This window comes from Electrophorus electricus, chromosome 20 (genome assembly GCF_041902795.1).
Source record: "Electrophorus electricus isolate QZ-2024a chromosome 20, ASM4190279v1, whole genome shotgun sequence".
Lineage (NCBI taxonomy): Eukaryota > Metazoa > Chordata > Actinopteri > Gymnotiformes > Gymnotidae > Electrophorus > Electrophorus electricus.
This window is the reverse complement of record NC_137516.1, coordinates 8,596,196-8,612,339: the sequence shown is the minus strand read 5'-3', so window position 1 is coordinate 8,612,339 and position 16,144 is coordinate 8,596,196. Positions and strand designations below refer to the sequence as shown.

At 35.5% G+C, this 16,144-nt stretch overlaps 1 protein-coding gene across 3 annotated transcripts; it reads left to right on the top strand.

Moving 5' to 3' along the window:
* Positions 1-298: 298 nt before the first annotated feature.
* Positions 299-8,791, top strand: stac3 (SH3 and cysteine rich domain 3). 3 transcript variants are annotated; one of them, XM_027009827.3, is made up of 13 exons: positions 299-520; positions 955-1,028; positions 1,216-1,294; positions 2,530-2,686; positions 3,223-3,320; positions 3,465-3,525; positions 3,767-3,864; positions 4,807-4,873; positions 5,298-5,344; positions 5,538-5,629; positions 5,817-5,868; positions 6,034-6,171; positions 7,004-8,791. In XM_027009827.3, the coding sequence occupies exons 2-13, from the start codon at positions 1,012-1,014 to the stop codon at positions 7,100-7,102; spliced, it is 1,005 nt and encodes a 334-aa protein (XP_026865628.1). In that variant the 5' UTR covers positions 299-520; positions 955-1,011; the 3' UTR covers positions 7,103-8,791. The 3 variants fall into 3 exon arrangements, with proteins under 3 accessions (XP_026865628.1, XP_026865627.1, XP_026865626.1); XM_027009826.3 differs by having other exon boundaries at positions 930-1,028; XM_027009825.3 differs by having other exon boundaries at positions 899-1,028.
* The last annotated feature ends 7,353 nt before the right edge of the window (positions 8,792-16,144 follow it).

The window sequence follows — 16,144 nt, the reverse complement described above, 5'->3', positions numbered from 1 at the left end:
AAATTAAATTAATCACCAAATGTGTGATTGTAATATAATTTGCTCTAGGGACAAACTAGGACACAGATTTGTGTCATATGACAGATTTTTCATAGATTGTAAGAGACTGGTAATGAGAATGAAGCTTGTGTGCAAATTTGTGTTTGCCAGTTTCAGGCATGGCTGAAAAGTGTAGAAAGCTCTGCGAGCATGATAGAGAGATAGAGAAAGAGAGCGAGAAAGAGAGAGAGTGAGCAAGGGTCTTATTACCCTTCGTCATCCAACATGTGAGACATCCAGCTGTCTCAACTTCTCAGCTTGTCAGACACTCACACACACAGTTGCAAACATTATACCCATTTTAGTGATCAGGTGAACAACTGTGGTTTACACTGCACATATATCCAATTAGGACATTGACTGTTTCATCTGGAGTTTAAGGAAAAACTACATTTGTGGTTATTTTCTTGTTAACTTACTTGTGGGCTAAACTTTTAATCACAATTTGCAAAGTGGATTTTAATACCCGCACAAACAGCAGGTATGTCTGGCCTAGATCACTTCAATATTCATTTATGTGTACATGAGCATTGTAATTAAAAGTTAGCCAAAATATCATACCAGAACCTTTGCTGAAAGTTTAAATAATGTTTGACAATTATTTTTCTTGTTTGTACTTAGCAAGCATGTATACTTGATATGTGACTCCTTTTGTGTGTTCCAAGTCTGCCTGGCAGGAGACCCAAATTTAGCTTGGCTGAGGCAGGGTTCTCTGTCCACAAATAGACAGCCCAAATGCTTCTTTGTCTATCTGAAACACACATTTTATAGGAGAAAAACAGTTTATGGTATGACTTGACAAAATTGTGTTGTTACTTAATTTTTTCTTATTAACATGCTTTATTTGGGATAAATAAAGCATGTTAAATCTATCTCTCCCTAACAAATAGAAAATCAAACCACTTTTGCTCTTAGTACTACTGCAATAGAGAGTGATCACTACAAAATCCCAGGCAGCTAAAAGAGTGTACCATGGCTCAGTATGACCAGTAAGTATTTCTAATGGTCTGCCTGCATATCATCATATCGACATATCAATATATATATATAATTTCAATTAATGAGTTTAATTTTGTATCAATTTGCATTCATCTATAGATTTTCTTTCTATTTTCTTGTTTCCTAATTTCAAGTCTTCTTAATCAGTGAATAGATGACTGTGTGTGTGCCTTTCAGACTTGAGGATAAGGACTCATTGGATATTCATGATAATCCACCAGTACCTGACAATGTGGTGAAAGAGAATGACAACACTGTATGTATTGCTTACAAATGCCACCATAGGAAGTACTCTCTTTTTAACTCACAGGATTTTCCAAATCTTTAAACTGAGGGAAAAAAAGAACTAGAAAATCAGGAAACTAATTATAATAAAATGTTGTAAGCACAAATATAACTGCAAAAGCATTCCAATGGAGTATAAAATGGAATTAGCAAAGAATTAACAGTCATTTATTAGAACTTATTTTGAGGCCATCAATAATGTTAGAATACTGATTCTGAATAATTTACAGAATTGTAAACAGAATTGGTGTCTGTGACACCTTGTAAAAAAAGATTAAAAAAAAAACAAAATGGAAAAAATAACTTTTGCCTTTAACCCATAAAAGAGAAAAAAAACGATTTTAGTTTTTCAACAGAATCAAAATATAAAGCCTGTAGCCAAGGTAATACTGAAGTGGCTTGAAATGAAAAAATAAATAAATAAAAAATTAAGTGGCTTTGGTTTAAATCCTTCACATAAGACCTCAAATTGGCTGACATCACTGTTCACCAATTACCTGACACAAATCTCGCAAGGAGCTGTGAGCTAATGATACTCCATCATCAAATTACTGGCACTAATATTCACTAACAGAGAAAGTATGACCCAAAAGATGAAAACATAAAAAAAGTAAGTATTTTATTACCATAGATAGTAAGTAGTTCATTATTGTTTTGCATTGGTTCAGGGTTTAATTTATTTCTTTATTCATCTTTATAGATAAACATAAAATAAACAAGTGAATACAAATAAATGTGGAAATGTAGTGTTGAATGAGGCAAAGCAGGACACAAGTGCAGAGATGAGTGACAATTTAACTGAGAGCAACTCAATAATCAGGCACATTACAGCTGACCACTGTTGCAGTACCAGGTGTCAAGGAACATAACAAGAAAACATGAGCATCAAAGCGGATCAGATTACAATGGACTTGCAATAAACAACAGCAACAAACATAACAATACATGGGAACAGCCACAATAACAAACAAAACAGATACAAGAATACAGGGTATAAATACACAGGTGAATCATGGGAAAAAAACAGCTGAAACTAATGAAGGGAGGGGGTTCTCAGGACAAGAACAGAGGAAAAAGCCAAGAGAAAAACAAAAGCACACAGAAGCACATGGTGCCACCAGAGGGGGACTCCATGAAACGTAAATTATAGATTTAATCTTAACTGTATGGAACATTTCAGGCTGTTTTACTCTCTTTCTCTTTCAGGTATATTTTGTATATGATGAAGATGTAGAGGAAGAGGAGGCTCCCCCTCCCCCCACTCCTGAGCCTGTAGTCATGGTGAATGACAGACCACATAAGTTTAAGGACCACTATTGCAAAAAACCCAAGTTCTGTGACGTCTGTGCTCGAATGATTGTCCGTGAGTCTGATGGAATGGCACACAAACCAAAGCCAAAAAGCTGCATGGATATCCCTCATGGCTCATGTATCCAGAAAAAAATGTAAAATGCTGTGTCATGATGTGGGAAACTCCTAGCCACAAATCACAAAAGACATATTAGCTTACAGCATTTTGACATCAGTACAGTCCCTTCAGAATTATTCAAAATGGTTCACCTTGTTCCAGCCTGACATTCTGTTGTACCTTCTGCTGAACAGAAATGTATTGGTTTTACCAAATGTGTAAAAGCTACCTAGGAAGTTTGAGGTTTATGGTATATTTCTGCCTTGGTTCAATGATCTTTAATGTGTAATGTGAACAGGAATGTGGAAATGCTAAAGTGAACAGGAAATCTAAAAGTCTAAAGTCTGAACACCATTACATTAGATTTCCTTAGGAGGAACCCATGGACACCTAAAAAAAACAGTACACTTTACTATGACAGTTAAATGTGGCTAACTTATTTCAGCTCCACATTTTGGGTTTTCTAACTACTCTATCTCTCCTGTTTTCAGTCAATAACAAATTTGCTCTTCGTTGCAAAAACTGCAAGACCAACATCCATCACGCATGCCAGTCATATGTGGAGTTCCAGAGATGCTTTGGCAAAATAGTGAGATTTCTTTACCATATCATTCATCAGTCTATCAAAAGTACATCTCCGTGCTTGAAGGCATAATATAATGGTCATACTATAGAAGCTAAGGTTAGATTGTAAGTACTGTAAGTCAACTCATTATATCTTTTCCTCTCTCAGCCTCCAGGGTTCAGACGGGCATACAGCTCCCCGTTGTATGATCAGGAGATAAATAATCCTGGTGAGTAGTCTACTATAAAAAGACATGCTGTGACCTCCATCAGAGTCAGATTTTTTTGTGTGTGGTTCTATTGTATCCAGGCATAAAATCTGAAAATGATGTAAATTATGCGCAAAGAACAAAAAATGCTAATATTCTGTCATCTTTAATTCTCCCAACTGTGCAGTCATACTCTCCATACTGCATTTATGCACACAAAGGCCTGCCTAATGAGAGTCTGTGTTTGTGTGTGTGTTTGTAGGCCAGCAAAATCGCAATGACCCAGTGTTTGATACTCTGCGAGTTGGAGTAATCATGGCCAATAAGGAGAGGAAGAAGAGATCAGATGATAAAAAGAATGTATGTTAATTCCTGTATCTTGTTAATAGTCCAAGGGTATTTGGCACTTTGGTACATTCAACAACTCTGAGGTATGCCATCATTTGGTCATTTGCTGAAAATAGCAAATAGGGGAAATAGCAACCTAGTATAAACTTAAAACATATTAGAGGCCATAACTTTTCATTTCAAACACCGGAGTTTGATCCTTATAAGGGTTGCAGAAAAAAGCATCAAAGAAAAATGAACTCCTAGTTCCCTCTCCCTACTCACTACCAAGTGTCAAATCAGTGTTGTAGGTATCTGATATTATAGAGCTGTGGCATTCAAATTAAAAGGGTGTAGACATACAACACATATGATCCTTAGCTTAAGTCTCTAAAGTAAGCAAGAGAGGACTTTCGAAATTACGTAGACTCTTGTCTACTCATAGTAAGTTCTTACTCATAGTAAGGCTAAAGTCTAGAGATGACATAGTACATGAGTAAAATGCTGATTAACATTTGCTCAAGTGATTCATATTTAAGACAATCTTGCATAATAATGCAACCTGTGATTGCAATACCATTAAAAGGTAAATAACTGCCTATGTAAATGTTACATAATGTCTAATCGGTGTTTCATAATATCCAATCAGTTTGTCTTTTGTGGAAAAAATGCAGTTTGCATTGGTATACCTGCTAGTTTACCACTGCTGGTTTCACTGGTAATGTCTTTCTTTTGACTAATGACAAGGTTCATCTTGTCAAGCTTAATATTTTGGCAGTTTCTCTTGTCTTAGCTCATCTGAACACACTGGTACTTCTTTTCTTGTGTTATCAGGTACAGTCAAAATACTGCAACATCATAAAGCAATGGGAATAGGAAATTGCATTTAATGTACAATTCATTTTATTCTTCAGTATATGTTCTCCTTCAATGGTATTATAAATGGAAATTATGACAACTAGTATTGTTTTTAAGATAATGATGATGATGATGGAGGAAGATGAAGCCCAGCAGCCCAAAGAGGGTGAAGAAGCAGCTGAAGGTAAGCACGTGCACATAATTATTATTTAACCAAAAATGATGACTTCCATCATATGCAATGTGGGTCTTTAAAGTTGCTGTGACTGATTTTGAAGTTCTTGCTAACTTTTGGCAAACATAGAAACCAAACGATTGCCTCCACCTGCAATTCTACATTCTCCAAACGTTTCTGCAATGACCCCTCCCATGCACAACTAGTGCTTAAGCTACCCTTCTTTGTGCTGTATACTGATTGGCAGGGAAGATCATCTTTTTGTAAAGAGATGTCCTGATTGATTAGTTCATATTTCTGGCTGCTCTTTGGAGAGCCTCGAGCCTCGAGTGGTCACAGAGCCTTTTTACTCAGAGCATCTCTTGTAGTATTAATTATCAGGATGTAAATGTACTTTAGATTAGAAGAGATTAGTATTTTGTTAATGTTACAGGAAAGCAGGATGGAGATAAGAAAGACAAGGCGGCAGCCGATGACAAGGTAATTAGCCCCTGCAAGGTTAATTTCCATCAATTCAACAGTTCATTTGCTAATCAACAAGATATTTACTAACTGGAGTAGCTTTCTTAGTCTTGCCTAGTGCCATAAACATTGTAATAATTGCATTATGATTATATGTCATCAGTAATGCCAGGACTACAAAGAGCATACATTTGTTTGCTAAATGTTTCAGAATAAGAAGCAGCAGCAGACCTTTAGCCAGTCTCATTACTACATGGCTCTGTACCGCTTCAAAGCAATTGAAAAGGATGACTTGGACTTCCAGTGAGTGTTTCCTTGCAAATTCATCTGGTCATTTTAAGGCTTTGTGTGACTTTTATATACTTCAAACATACTTATGTTCTCTATTTAACCGGTTTTGATCATAGATATGTTACTGCTGGCTGGTGTATAAATTTACCAATACAAGTACATTAAGCTTATTGGAGCTAAAACTGTATGTGTGTTTTAGCCCTGGTGATCGTATAACAGTTATTGATGATTCTAATGAAGAATGGTGGAGGGTGAGTTTTGTTTCCTTATATCATAAACTATCAGGTTATATTCCTGCCTGCCCTAATCTGTGTTTGAGTGGGTGTGTGTTCTTTGCTGCTTTATTTAAAAACAGAGTAAAATGTGACAGTGGTCGTGTGTGTGTGTTTGTGTGTGTGTGTGTGTGTACACTGCAGGGTAAGCTTGGGGAAAAGACAGGATACCTGCCAATGACCTACATTATCAGAGTGCGTGCAGGAGAGAGAGTGTATAAGGTGACACGCTCCTTCGTGGGTAACAGAGAAATGGGCCAGATCACACTAAAGAAAGACCAGGTATGTGTGTGTGTGTGTGTGTGTGTGTGTGTGTGTGTGTGTGTGTGTGTGTGTGTGTGTGTGTGTGTGTTTATTATTTATGGAGAGCAACATATGGAGTTTTCAAACAGTAAATTATCATTTTTCAAACAAAAGCAAGAAGATCAAGTGATGAACAATCATTTAAAGGGAAAAGTCTGATAGCAACAGAATAAAAAAAAATGTAAAAAAATGTTAAAAAAAATCTAAACAGGTTAATGTATTGAATTAGAGACATACATGTGCAAAAAATAACTATATATATATATATATATATATATATATATATATATATATATATATATATATATATAATCAAAATAAATAAAATAAAATGAAACAAAACCCGCATCTTTGGCTCCCCCCACTGGCCAAACCTGCCTTTAGCAATATACAGTATGATCTAAAGTAGCCATTGCCTCCGTCTGATTTAAAAAATTAGCAGAATTAAGATGAAAACTAGAAATGTTTTTGAAAAAAAACGTAAATGAGCACATATATTTAAATTATCACATATATTTAAAATATTTTACTATGTGTGTAGCTGAATGACCACTACTAAGCACTTGACTAAGACTAAACCTCACACTAAATTAAGTACATTTTAATTTTAATGATCATAATAACATATTTCTGCATTAGTCATTAGCTGATGACATTAGCTGATGAAACATTAGGTGCATTAGAGCAGGGAGTAGTGTACGTAAAACATGCGTAATATGAGATTTAACCCAGGAACTAAGAATCATTGCTGTACAGAACATAGAGCTAAAGAAAGTAGAATGTAACAGTTTCTTCTTTATGCCTTGTGCAGATAGTGGTGAAGAAAGGTGAGGAGGTGAATGGCTATCTGAAGGTCAGCACAGGTCGTAAACTGGGTTTCTTCCCTGCGGACCTGCTCCAGGAAATCTAAACTACATGACTGCACAGCTCCTCAAGCCATTGTTCTCACTATTAAATAAAGAAGTAATATCTTGCTTGGTTTGCCAAATACATAACCTTGTAATAGAAGAGCAATAAGTTGCAGATCGCAACCAGCAAGCATGTTGTAGAATGTATGGTGGCTGTCAGGTGCCAAGATACTTCCAAAAACACATCGTCTACGACTGCATCGAGTACCTATAATAAGTGAAGTGGTTTGATTACTTTAGATAAATATGTAGAAATTATGTTTAGCAATTTAGTCTGTAAATCTATAAGTTATAGCTTCCATGTATAGCGAATATTATTGTTAGCCTAATTGTACTTGTTATTTTTGTTTGCTTTTGTGAATTCCACATGTTGTGCTCTCCTGTTTCACTTTTGTCTATACCTAATTTGGTTTATTTGTTTCACTTTGCTGTAGACTGTAGTTGACCAATCAATGTAACACCACCATTTTGTTTGTTTGTTGGAATAATAATTTTTGTTCTCAGACTTCTCACAACAAAAACATATGAGAAAATCCATCTGCAGCAACGACTGATTCTTCTTTTTTCTGTCTTCCAATCTGTGCTATAGTGCTACCAAATTCAAGTTGCTGTTTCAGTGTAAAAACATGAAAGGCACTCTTTAGAACCAGTGTTTGCTTTGTCCCTTCTGGGCTACTGTGGAAACATGGAGGTGCAACATGGCAGCCCTCTTGGTTGAGACCTGCTCTCCATGTAGAAGGGCTCATTCTAAGCTAACGAAAAATATTCGACATTACAGGTGACTATGTACTAATGAAAACATGTTTTTGTATACTATATTCTATTTCTGCTAATAGATCCTCCTAAATATTACACACTGCTCCTTTATATTAGAAGGTTTTTGAGAAATATGGCCTCATTGTTTGAAACTCTTCAGCAGCCAGTTGTCATTTGCAAGCCCTACAATTTGTCATTTAACAAGTCAGTTCATTAAATAACACACAATACCATAGGATTTATTATTTTTTGGGGGTATATGTTATTCACTGACTTAAATTTTTATTTTTTATTTTTTAACAATGCCCCATGATATACAAGCCTAAGTAAGGGACTGTATCATGCAAAACACCTATTAATAATTCAAATTAATGAGAGGATCTTTTGGTGATCTGTGTGTGCAGACTTGGAGTGAAATTCTCAAGTTAACTTCGAATTTCTGTTTTAATGAGCTATTGTTATATCTGATGTTTGCAATATACAGAGAAACTGTCATTAGTGATATACCTTTACATTTTAGTGCATGAAATTTTGACAGGATTTTTACAAGTAGCCTAAACATTAACCATTCATCTACAAACTGTCCACATTCTGTTTCTTTCCTGTTATATTTACTGGGCATATCTGGCACTTCATCTACTAAAGGTTTACTAATTGTTGAAAATGTTACAGAAAACCAAAACTTCATGGCAGCTTACCACTGAAATTTACAATTTCATGGTATTTCAAACTGACTTCTTATCTATAAATTATATTTGGTTCTAAATAAAACAACATTTTTTGTATTTCTGTCTGTAGGATCCATGTCTACAAGAGTATGTGTGTATATATTTTGTGGGGAAGGGCTGTGAATAAAAAAAATATATTATATATATTAAATATATAATATTTTTTCTTCCTAAGAGCCAACAATAAACCACATTAAAATCTCTGAATACTTTGTAGATGTTTACATTACATGTACATGTAAATTATTAGGTTTAAAAAATTAGCCATCTCTAGGTGTGAGCTTCACCCCCCCCACACACACACTTTATCTAATGTAGTAGCTATGCAATAGCATTATAAACAGCCACACTAGGGAAAAGCTTTTACTGAAGAATTGCAGTGTCATATACCATGTACAATCATCTTTTTAGTAATGCAGCGTCACCTAGTGCCTGCTCTGACTAAATATATCACATAAACTCAACATTCCCCATTAATGTAAGGAATGGCCTCTGTAGTGTCAAAAAGGTCCAGAAGACATTTAACCCTACTTCATAGCTGTTACATAAGTAGCAACAAAGCAAAACATATTCAAAAACGAAACCAAAGCATTAGTTGATATATCAATTTATAGTGCTGATTTTAAGGAAAGAGGATGTGAAATGAATATATTTCTCCACTAGAGGGAGATAATGTTATGTAGCTGCGATATACACACGGTTAAGAGTCTAGTGATTGGTGGAACATTGATTCAAAGCACACGTTTACTACATTTGTTAGCCAGACTGTCCACACAACATACACAGAAATAAACTGTGTCACGTACTTTGGGAGGTTTCTATTGACCTATGTATTAATGGAGTTGAATACGGACATGAATATTCACTTACATTTCATCTTATTTGTATATTGCTTTTTACAAGCACTTAGAGTAAAATGACAGAAATTCAGGTTCAGACCTGTAATGAGTACACTGACCATGAATGACAACGACAAAGCTTGTTCAAATATAGACAGTAAAACAGAGAGCACATTCACACACAGACACACAAAAGCATGCGCTAGCACTCACATGCACACACATTCAAACAGAGTCTCCCTGTGTTCCCAGAGAGGGAATTTAGTGCTGTCTTAGTGCTACTAAATGTCACACTGTTCCCACTGGAAGACACTTTTTCTCATTCCTCTTGAGACTAGATAATCCACATAAATCATCTGAGCCAAATTTGATTTGATTTCAAATCCCACTTCCATTCATTCAAATGCACAAAATCATAAGTATGTTTATTATTTTTACATAATCTTTTTTTTTTTTCTTAAACATGACTAGCACTGGGGTTCCACTCATTAAAACATCTCATAGACAGTATCACCATTTGAAAAAATATCAGAATCTTTGCTTTCAAAGGTTCCTTACTCCAACATTCTGGGACACCAGGGAGACAATGACACCATTACCACTCCACCTTGCTCCTTCCACAGTTTCTGCTGAAATGAGTTGAGAGTTATGTCAGTTTACCAAATCTTCTTACACCTTTTGTAAGGTATAGTTCATACAACATGCAGGTGTTAAAGCTTAAAGTTTATAACATTCTATTTTTCATTTATTTAAAAAAAGCATATTATTTTCTGTCAAATATATTTTGGACAAAATATAGATATCAACATGGGACCTGTACCACCAGTGGTGATATTGACTACCAGTGTCTATCTTATTCATGAGGTAAGTCTCCTGTGGTTCCAAACTTCAGAGGCCCTTACATGGGCAATGTGTGCATCCATTCACTGGCATCTACAGAATTGGGAACCTTCACATTTATAGATGTACTTAGATGAAAAACGGATTGCCTGGCAAGTCAAAAGATGGTAATATTGGCTCATCCCACTTTATCTTCTGCTTCACTGATTCAGTTGTTTGAAGCTTGAACTTCTTGTAACTAATAAAATGGCTTGCATCCGTTTCTCAGATCACACACTTAAGGTCAAAGTGAACAGCAGTCAGCATCTCTTAGGTTTTCTTGCATCTGATTCTGCGTATCACTTCAATTTCCTTGAGCTCAATAATTTTGTGACAAAAATGTCTAACAAAAAATATATATACAAACCATTATATGCAGAACCTCTATACTTCTCTACCAGAGGATTCTCTATAACAGCAGATGGGTGATGCTTCATTTGCTCTCCCTCTCAAAATGAACATAGAAGCAACCTTTTTTTCTAGTCCAGAATGCAATAGATTTTGCAGTTTGTCAGGAGAACCACAATAATGAGGGCCAATAAAACAGAGTAACCATCATCTTCCCAGTTTTGTACCCCAAGCCACATCCATGGACAAGCCATACCCTTGCATTTTAACTCTGTTTATCACGGCTATTTATAATGTAACTGAGCTTAACACTTGTTACAAATATACATTTTATATTTATGTATGTTCCTGCATCATACATCTTTAAATCTTTATAGAAATGTACTTTTATGCTGACATGGGAAGAAAACAAAAATTGCCCTGATTCTAATTCCAATTTAGAATATGATCTGTAGTCCACATGCCCCAAAAGCCTGCCACTCCTTTTCTTAGAAATGTAAACAATGTCAATAGAAATGGTATTCAGCTGTATTGTATTTCAAGAAGGAGGCTTGTGCTGTTGCCTCCAGCAATTTTCCTTTTCTTTCCCCCTTTAAGCCTGCTGCTCTGTAAGCTTTAGATCTCCTTCTCCATGTCTGCAAGTGACATCTTGCAGGGACAGTGATGAAGGAATCTAAATATTCCCTTTTTTAGCAGCACAAAACAGTAAGAGGTGAAAGCTTTTCAAGAGGGGCTTGTTTTTCAAAAATTAAGAAGGATAAAGGAAAAAAGTCAACATTATTTATAATTCCCAATGACACATTCAGAACTAAGCATTCAACACTTTATTGCTTCAGTACAGCAAACCACTAATGGTAAATGTTTGGAACAATCCAACTTTGATGCATATGACAACAAACTCATGTCGAGACTACAAATTTAGTATAAAAGGGTTACCAGTCCCTTCCACCATACTGGCATACTTATCGTGATAAATGCAGTGCAGGTTTCTCTAAGTGCTCTCTATTCTAAAAGCATTGCACTGAATCTACTAACTAGTGCTTGTGAAATGAATGAATAAGCACATTTGTACTTGGCTGTTTTGCAGAACCTTCATACCATAATACTTTTTTTTTTTTTTTTTTATAGTATCCCATGTGAATTTACATTTTGGTTACAACCATTCCAGAACTATTCATTAACTACAGTGAGTTGTAAGCAGCTCTTTAAAAAGGTTAAAGACAGCACTGAAATCATGAAGATTCAATCTACATAAGGGTTCCTTTTTCATGCTTGTTGAGGCAAAGCATGTGAAAAAAAAACCCACCTACCAGCTTATCCGCATAAGTCAACGCACAGAGCTGCTGCTATCAAATTTTTGTTGTGCAGAAATCAGAGCTGACTGATTGACTGTGAACCAAGACATGCATTTTTGAATATATGTTTTTAGCATATTGTAGCCATCACATTAATGATTACCTAATTGAATCCACCATTATAAACTAAATGTTTTGTAACAGAGGCTCCCTCAATGGAGCCCTTTGTCTTAGTGCTGCAATTAAAAAAAAGTGCTTAAACAGCATTAAAAATACATTTAGTACATAAACACTTGGTTCTAAAAAAAAGGTCTGTTTTTTATACTGGGTTAGTAAGGAACTGTTTCCTTTTTCTTGTTTTAGTTTTGTTGTGTATAAGTGTGTGAAGTTTAAGAGTGTAAGAGCTTAAAGGTATATGAGAATAAAATCTAGACAGGTTTAATTTCAAAGCCCACAAAATGCAAGCAGACAAACAGCCACTAAAATTACTAGATGTGGACAGCTCCAAAATAAAACTTTCAAACGAGCTGGCTTTCCAAAATACACTGAGGGCTGGACCAAATCTCTGAGACTACAGCGTAAACACTGAACGCTGCACATTTCCTGTGTGTCTTTGGACTCTTTCCTGTTTTTAGAGAGCAGAGAAAGAAAATGAGACAATAGAAAACCATTTTTAGCATGAACGTTTGTGTGTATGTGCATTCATAGCAACTCTTTTAACAGAGGTCTCCTTTCCACAAAGTCAAATTATAGCCACACTGGCTGAGATGAGACTCAAATTCTCAACGCAACACATCTGTTCCTCTCTCCACTCCTCCCTCTCACAGTTTCTCATGACCTGTGTGTTTACAGTGCAAATCCATAGAGATTTCATCCACAAGACTTAATGCTCTTTGAAGCAGTTTACTTTGAATTCCAGATAGACATGACAGAAATTGTGCTTTTCTGGTTGTATTTGTACTCCGGGCGACATAAACAGTGAATCAAAGGAAAGTCATACCTATATTGGCTGTTTATTTTACAGACCTGCTTGCATCTTCAAACAAACATAGACTGGATATAATCAACTAAGCTGTCTATCTAACTGGAAAATGAAACATCTCAAAAAACTACAGCTTGTGCGATTCATATGAAGTGCTGTACTGGAAAGAAGCCACTGAAACATTCAGTCAGGAATTCACTATGAAAATAAAACCCTTCTGGTGGGGAACTCTGACCTGCTTTTCCCATCCCCCTCCCAGACGTTTTTTCACTCTCTCCGTTAAGCATACTAATTCTTAATTAAAAACAGACTTGAATCTAAAGACTGCTGCATAATTACATCTAAACAGGAGAAAGACTCTTATGGCTGTACACCAGTAAAAATGTAACAACATTAAGAGGGTCTTAAGTTTCTTTTTTTCCTAACTTTTGTTTAATTAATCTAACCATTGTTTATTATTATTATTATTATTATTATTATTATTAATAATAATAATAATAATAAAAATAATAACACAAATGCATAGTAATAACTACAATAATAGTAACAAGAAGTTTTAATGGCCTTTCTTTTATATAAACATTAACAGACTAATTTCTTTAAGAATACAATTCTGTTAGTATAAAATCTCTCTGTTAGTCTAAAATGAAGAAGAGCATGTTTGATTCAGGCATGGACTGCCTATACCCACCCCCCAATCTGATCATTCAGCACTCTATGTCCTATCTGCTCCCTCTTTAGAATGTAGTTTAACTGGTAGCAGTTGATTAATCTCCAACTGCTTCTAACCAGCACTATTCCTTATCACCCCCTGACCTTCTCTCTCTCTCTCTCTCTCTCTCTCTCTCTCTCTCTCTCTCTCTCTCTCTCTCTCACACACTCACACACACACACACACACACACACACACCCTTCTTTCCCCTCCCTGCACCACTCCACACACACACACACACACACACAAACACACACCCTTCTTTCCCCTTCCTGCACTACTCAACACACACACCTCACCCCTACAAACCTTCCATTTACTGTCAATAAGCTACAGCTTCTTTGACTACAATTGACTCTGGTCTCGATTTGGGGTTTCTAGCAGAGCTCGTAGAGAGAACAAACTGTAGAGAAAGGGGTCTGCTGCACTTCGACTAAACAACAAACTAAAGATACAGTCTCTAAATGAAGACTGTTTGATGTCTGACAATGATACTGCACATATAAAGGGCATTAAAAAGCTTTAATGATGATCTGTGACGGAGGTCCCTCGTGCCTTGTGGGTAGGTCTCCTCAGTAGTGTGAGGACCTACAGCTGCCTCTTTGTCCTGCTGTTCATCAAATCAGCACTAACAAGGAGAAAATTCCATACATCCATCATCACGGAACACATGTGCTAGTCAGAGATCAAAGGCCCAAACAGATCTTATCTTTGTGCTTTCTTGGTGCAGGCTAGTCCATGTACATACACTTCTAAAAAAGGCACACATACTGGAAAGATCTGAACAGAGGGATAGGATGTATATATTAAGCACTCTTTATTGTTGGAAATAGACACATCCAAAATAGCTTTACATCACTAAATGAACAGACATAAGATATTTATGAAACAAATGTGCAATATACCCAACGGCCACCAGTGGCTTGTTCTAGACTAGGTATAGTAAGAATGAACAGAGAAAAGACAATATAATATCACTATTGTTGTCTTTAACGTTAGGATATAGGAATTTAAATTTTGGATTTAGACTAAATATGCTTTCGCTCCATGAGTTTGACTTGAGAGTCTATAGATGCACATTAGTGAGTCTGACTGGAGAATCAACCTCTAAATATTAATGAGTGCCTCATTTCTACAACTGCAATAAGAATACATAATAAATCTGTATTCTCTCAGGAAGTTAGTGTTAAATGCTGTATGGTGCGTGAATGCATAAAGCCAGGTCTTCTCCTAGCCAACCAGCAATATTTTCAGTTTATCAACAGATAATGAACAGTGTGTCTAAACAGTCTATTCACATGCCTGTGTTTATTAAAGCAGTCTATATAGCACACAGCAGACAGTAATTAAACATATCAAGCATGCAAAGGATATGCCATTAGTATCAATAACATCTGCACATTTTTTAAAATATAAAAATCATTCAGTATTATGTTTATCCAATCAACTAAACTAGACATTTTTGGAAAATAACCTGTTTGGAAATAACTTTGACATTTAATGGATATCTTAAAAACATTTAGAGTATAATCAATGAGTATAAAAATGAAGAAACATTAATTATTCTTGTTTTAGAACTTAAAACTATTATCTAATGATGATTTCTACTTTCTTGTTTTCTATTTTTAAAAAAGCACTCAGTTCATAATGTGTCTTTAATTCATTCATTATTTTGAAAAACAAATGTATTTATTTTTTTTGCCAAATATGTTCTTTGTTTTAGGACCTTCAAGCTTGTTCAAGAGCCATTTGTAATCACACTAATGACAGATGACTTTCAATTCTGCTACATCAATGAAATCAAACAAATCATAATCCACTGATTGGCGGAATTATTCTAACAAATGTCCATCCATTCATCCAGGACCAAAAATGAATTGTTTCACATTAGCTACAAAGATTTAGAAGTTTCATGTTTAAAAGTGAGTAAGGCACACATAGTGTACCAGCAATTTAATGTACCGGCATAGAGATTTAGAAGTCAGGCCCCTCCTTCTTCAGATTTTTGTAGTCTGTATTGACAGCCAGAAACTAAGGTTGAGAACAATATATAAACCTAGTGTCAAGTCAACTCAGAGCATCACTGATATTTAAAAAAAAAAGTGAGTTTAACATTTAAATAGTTAAACAAATAATTAAACCACTGGACAACAACATATCCAGCACAGAAACACCAGCATTTAATTTAGAACAAATTAAGTAGCACTAAATGGGGTACTAAGTGGGCTCAAATTAATTCTGTAAGTGTTCATTAAGGCCTAGTGATATTACAGTTTAATATTCAAAGCAATAGTTGTTGTTGTTTTTCTTCTGAACAAAGGATGGCTATTGTTTGATTAATATGACAGCATAGTTATTTGGCACGCATACCTTGTACTGATAGGTTGGGCTAAGCTGATTCCAGGGCTCAGGGTTGTTAGTCTTGTTCCAGCTAGAGCGGGGAAAGGAAACCATATACCACCAAAGCATGACAAATAAAAAGTTCAAACTCAAAACAAACAAAAC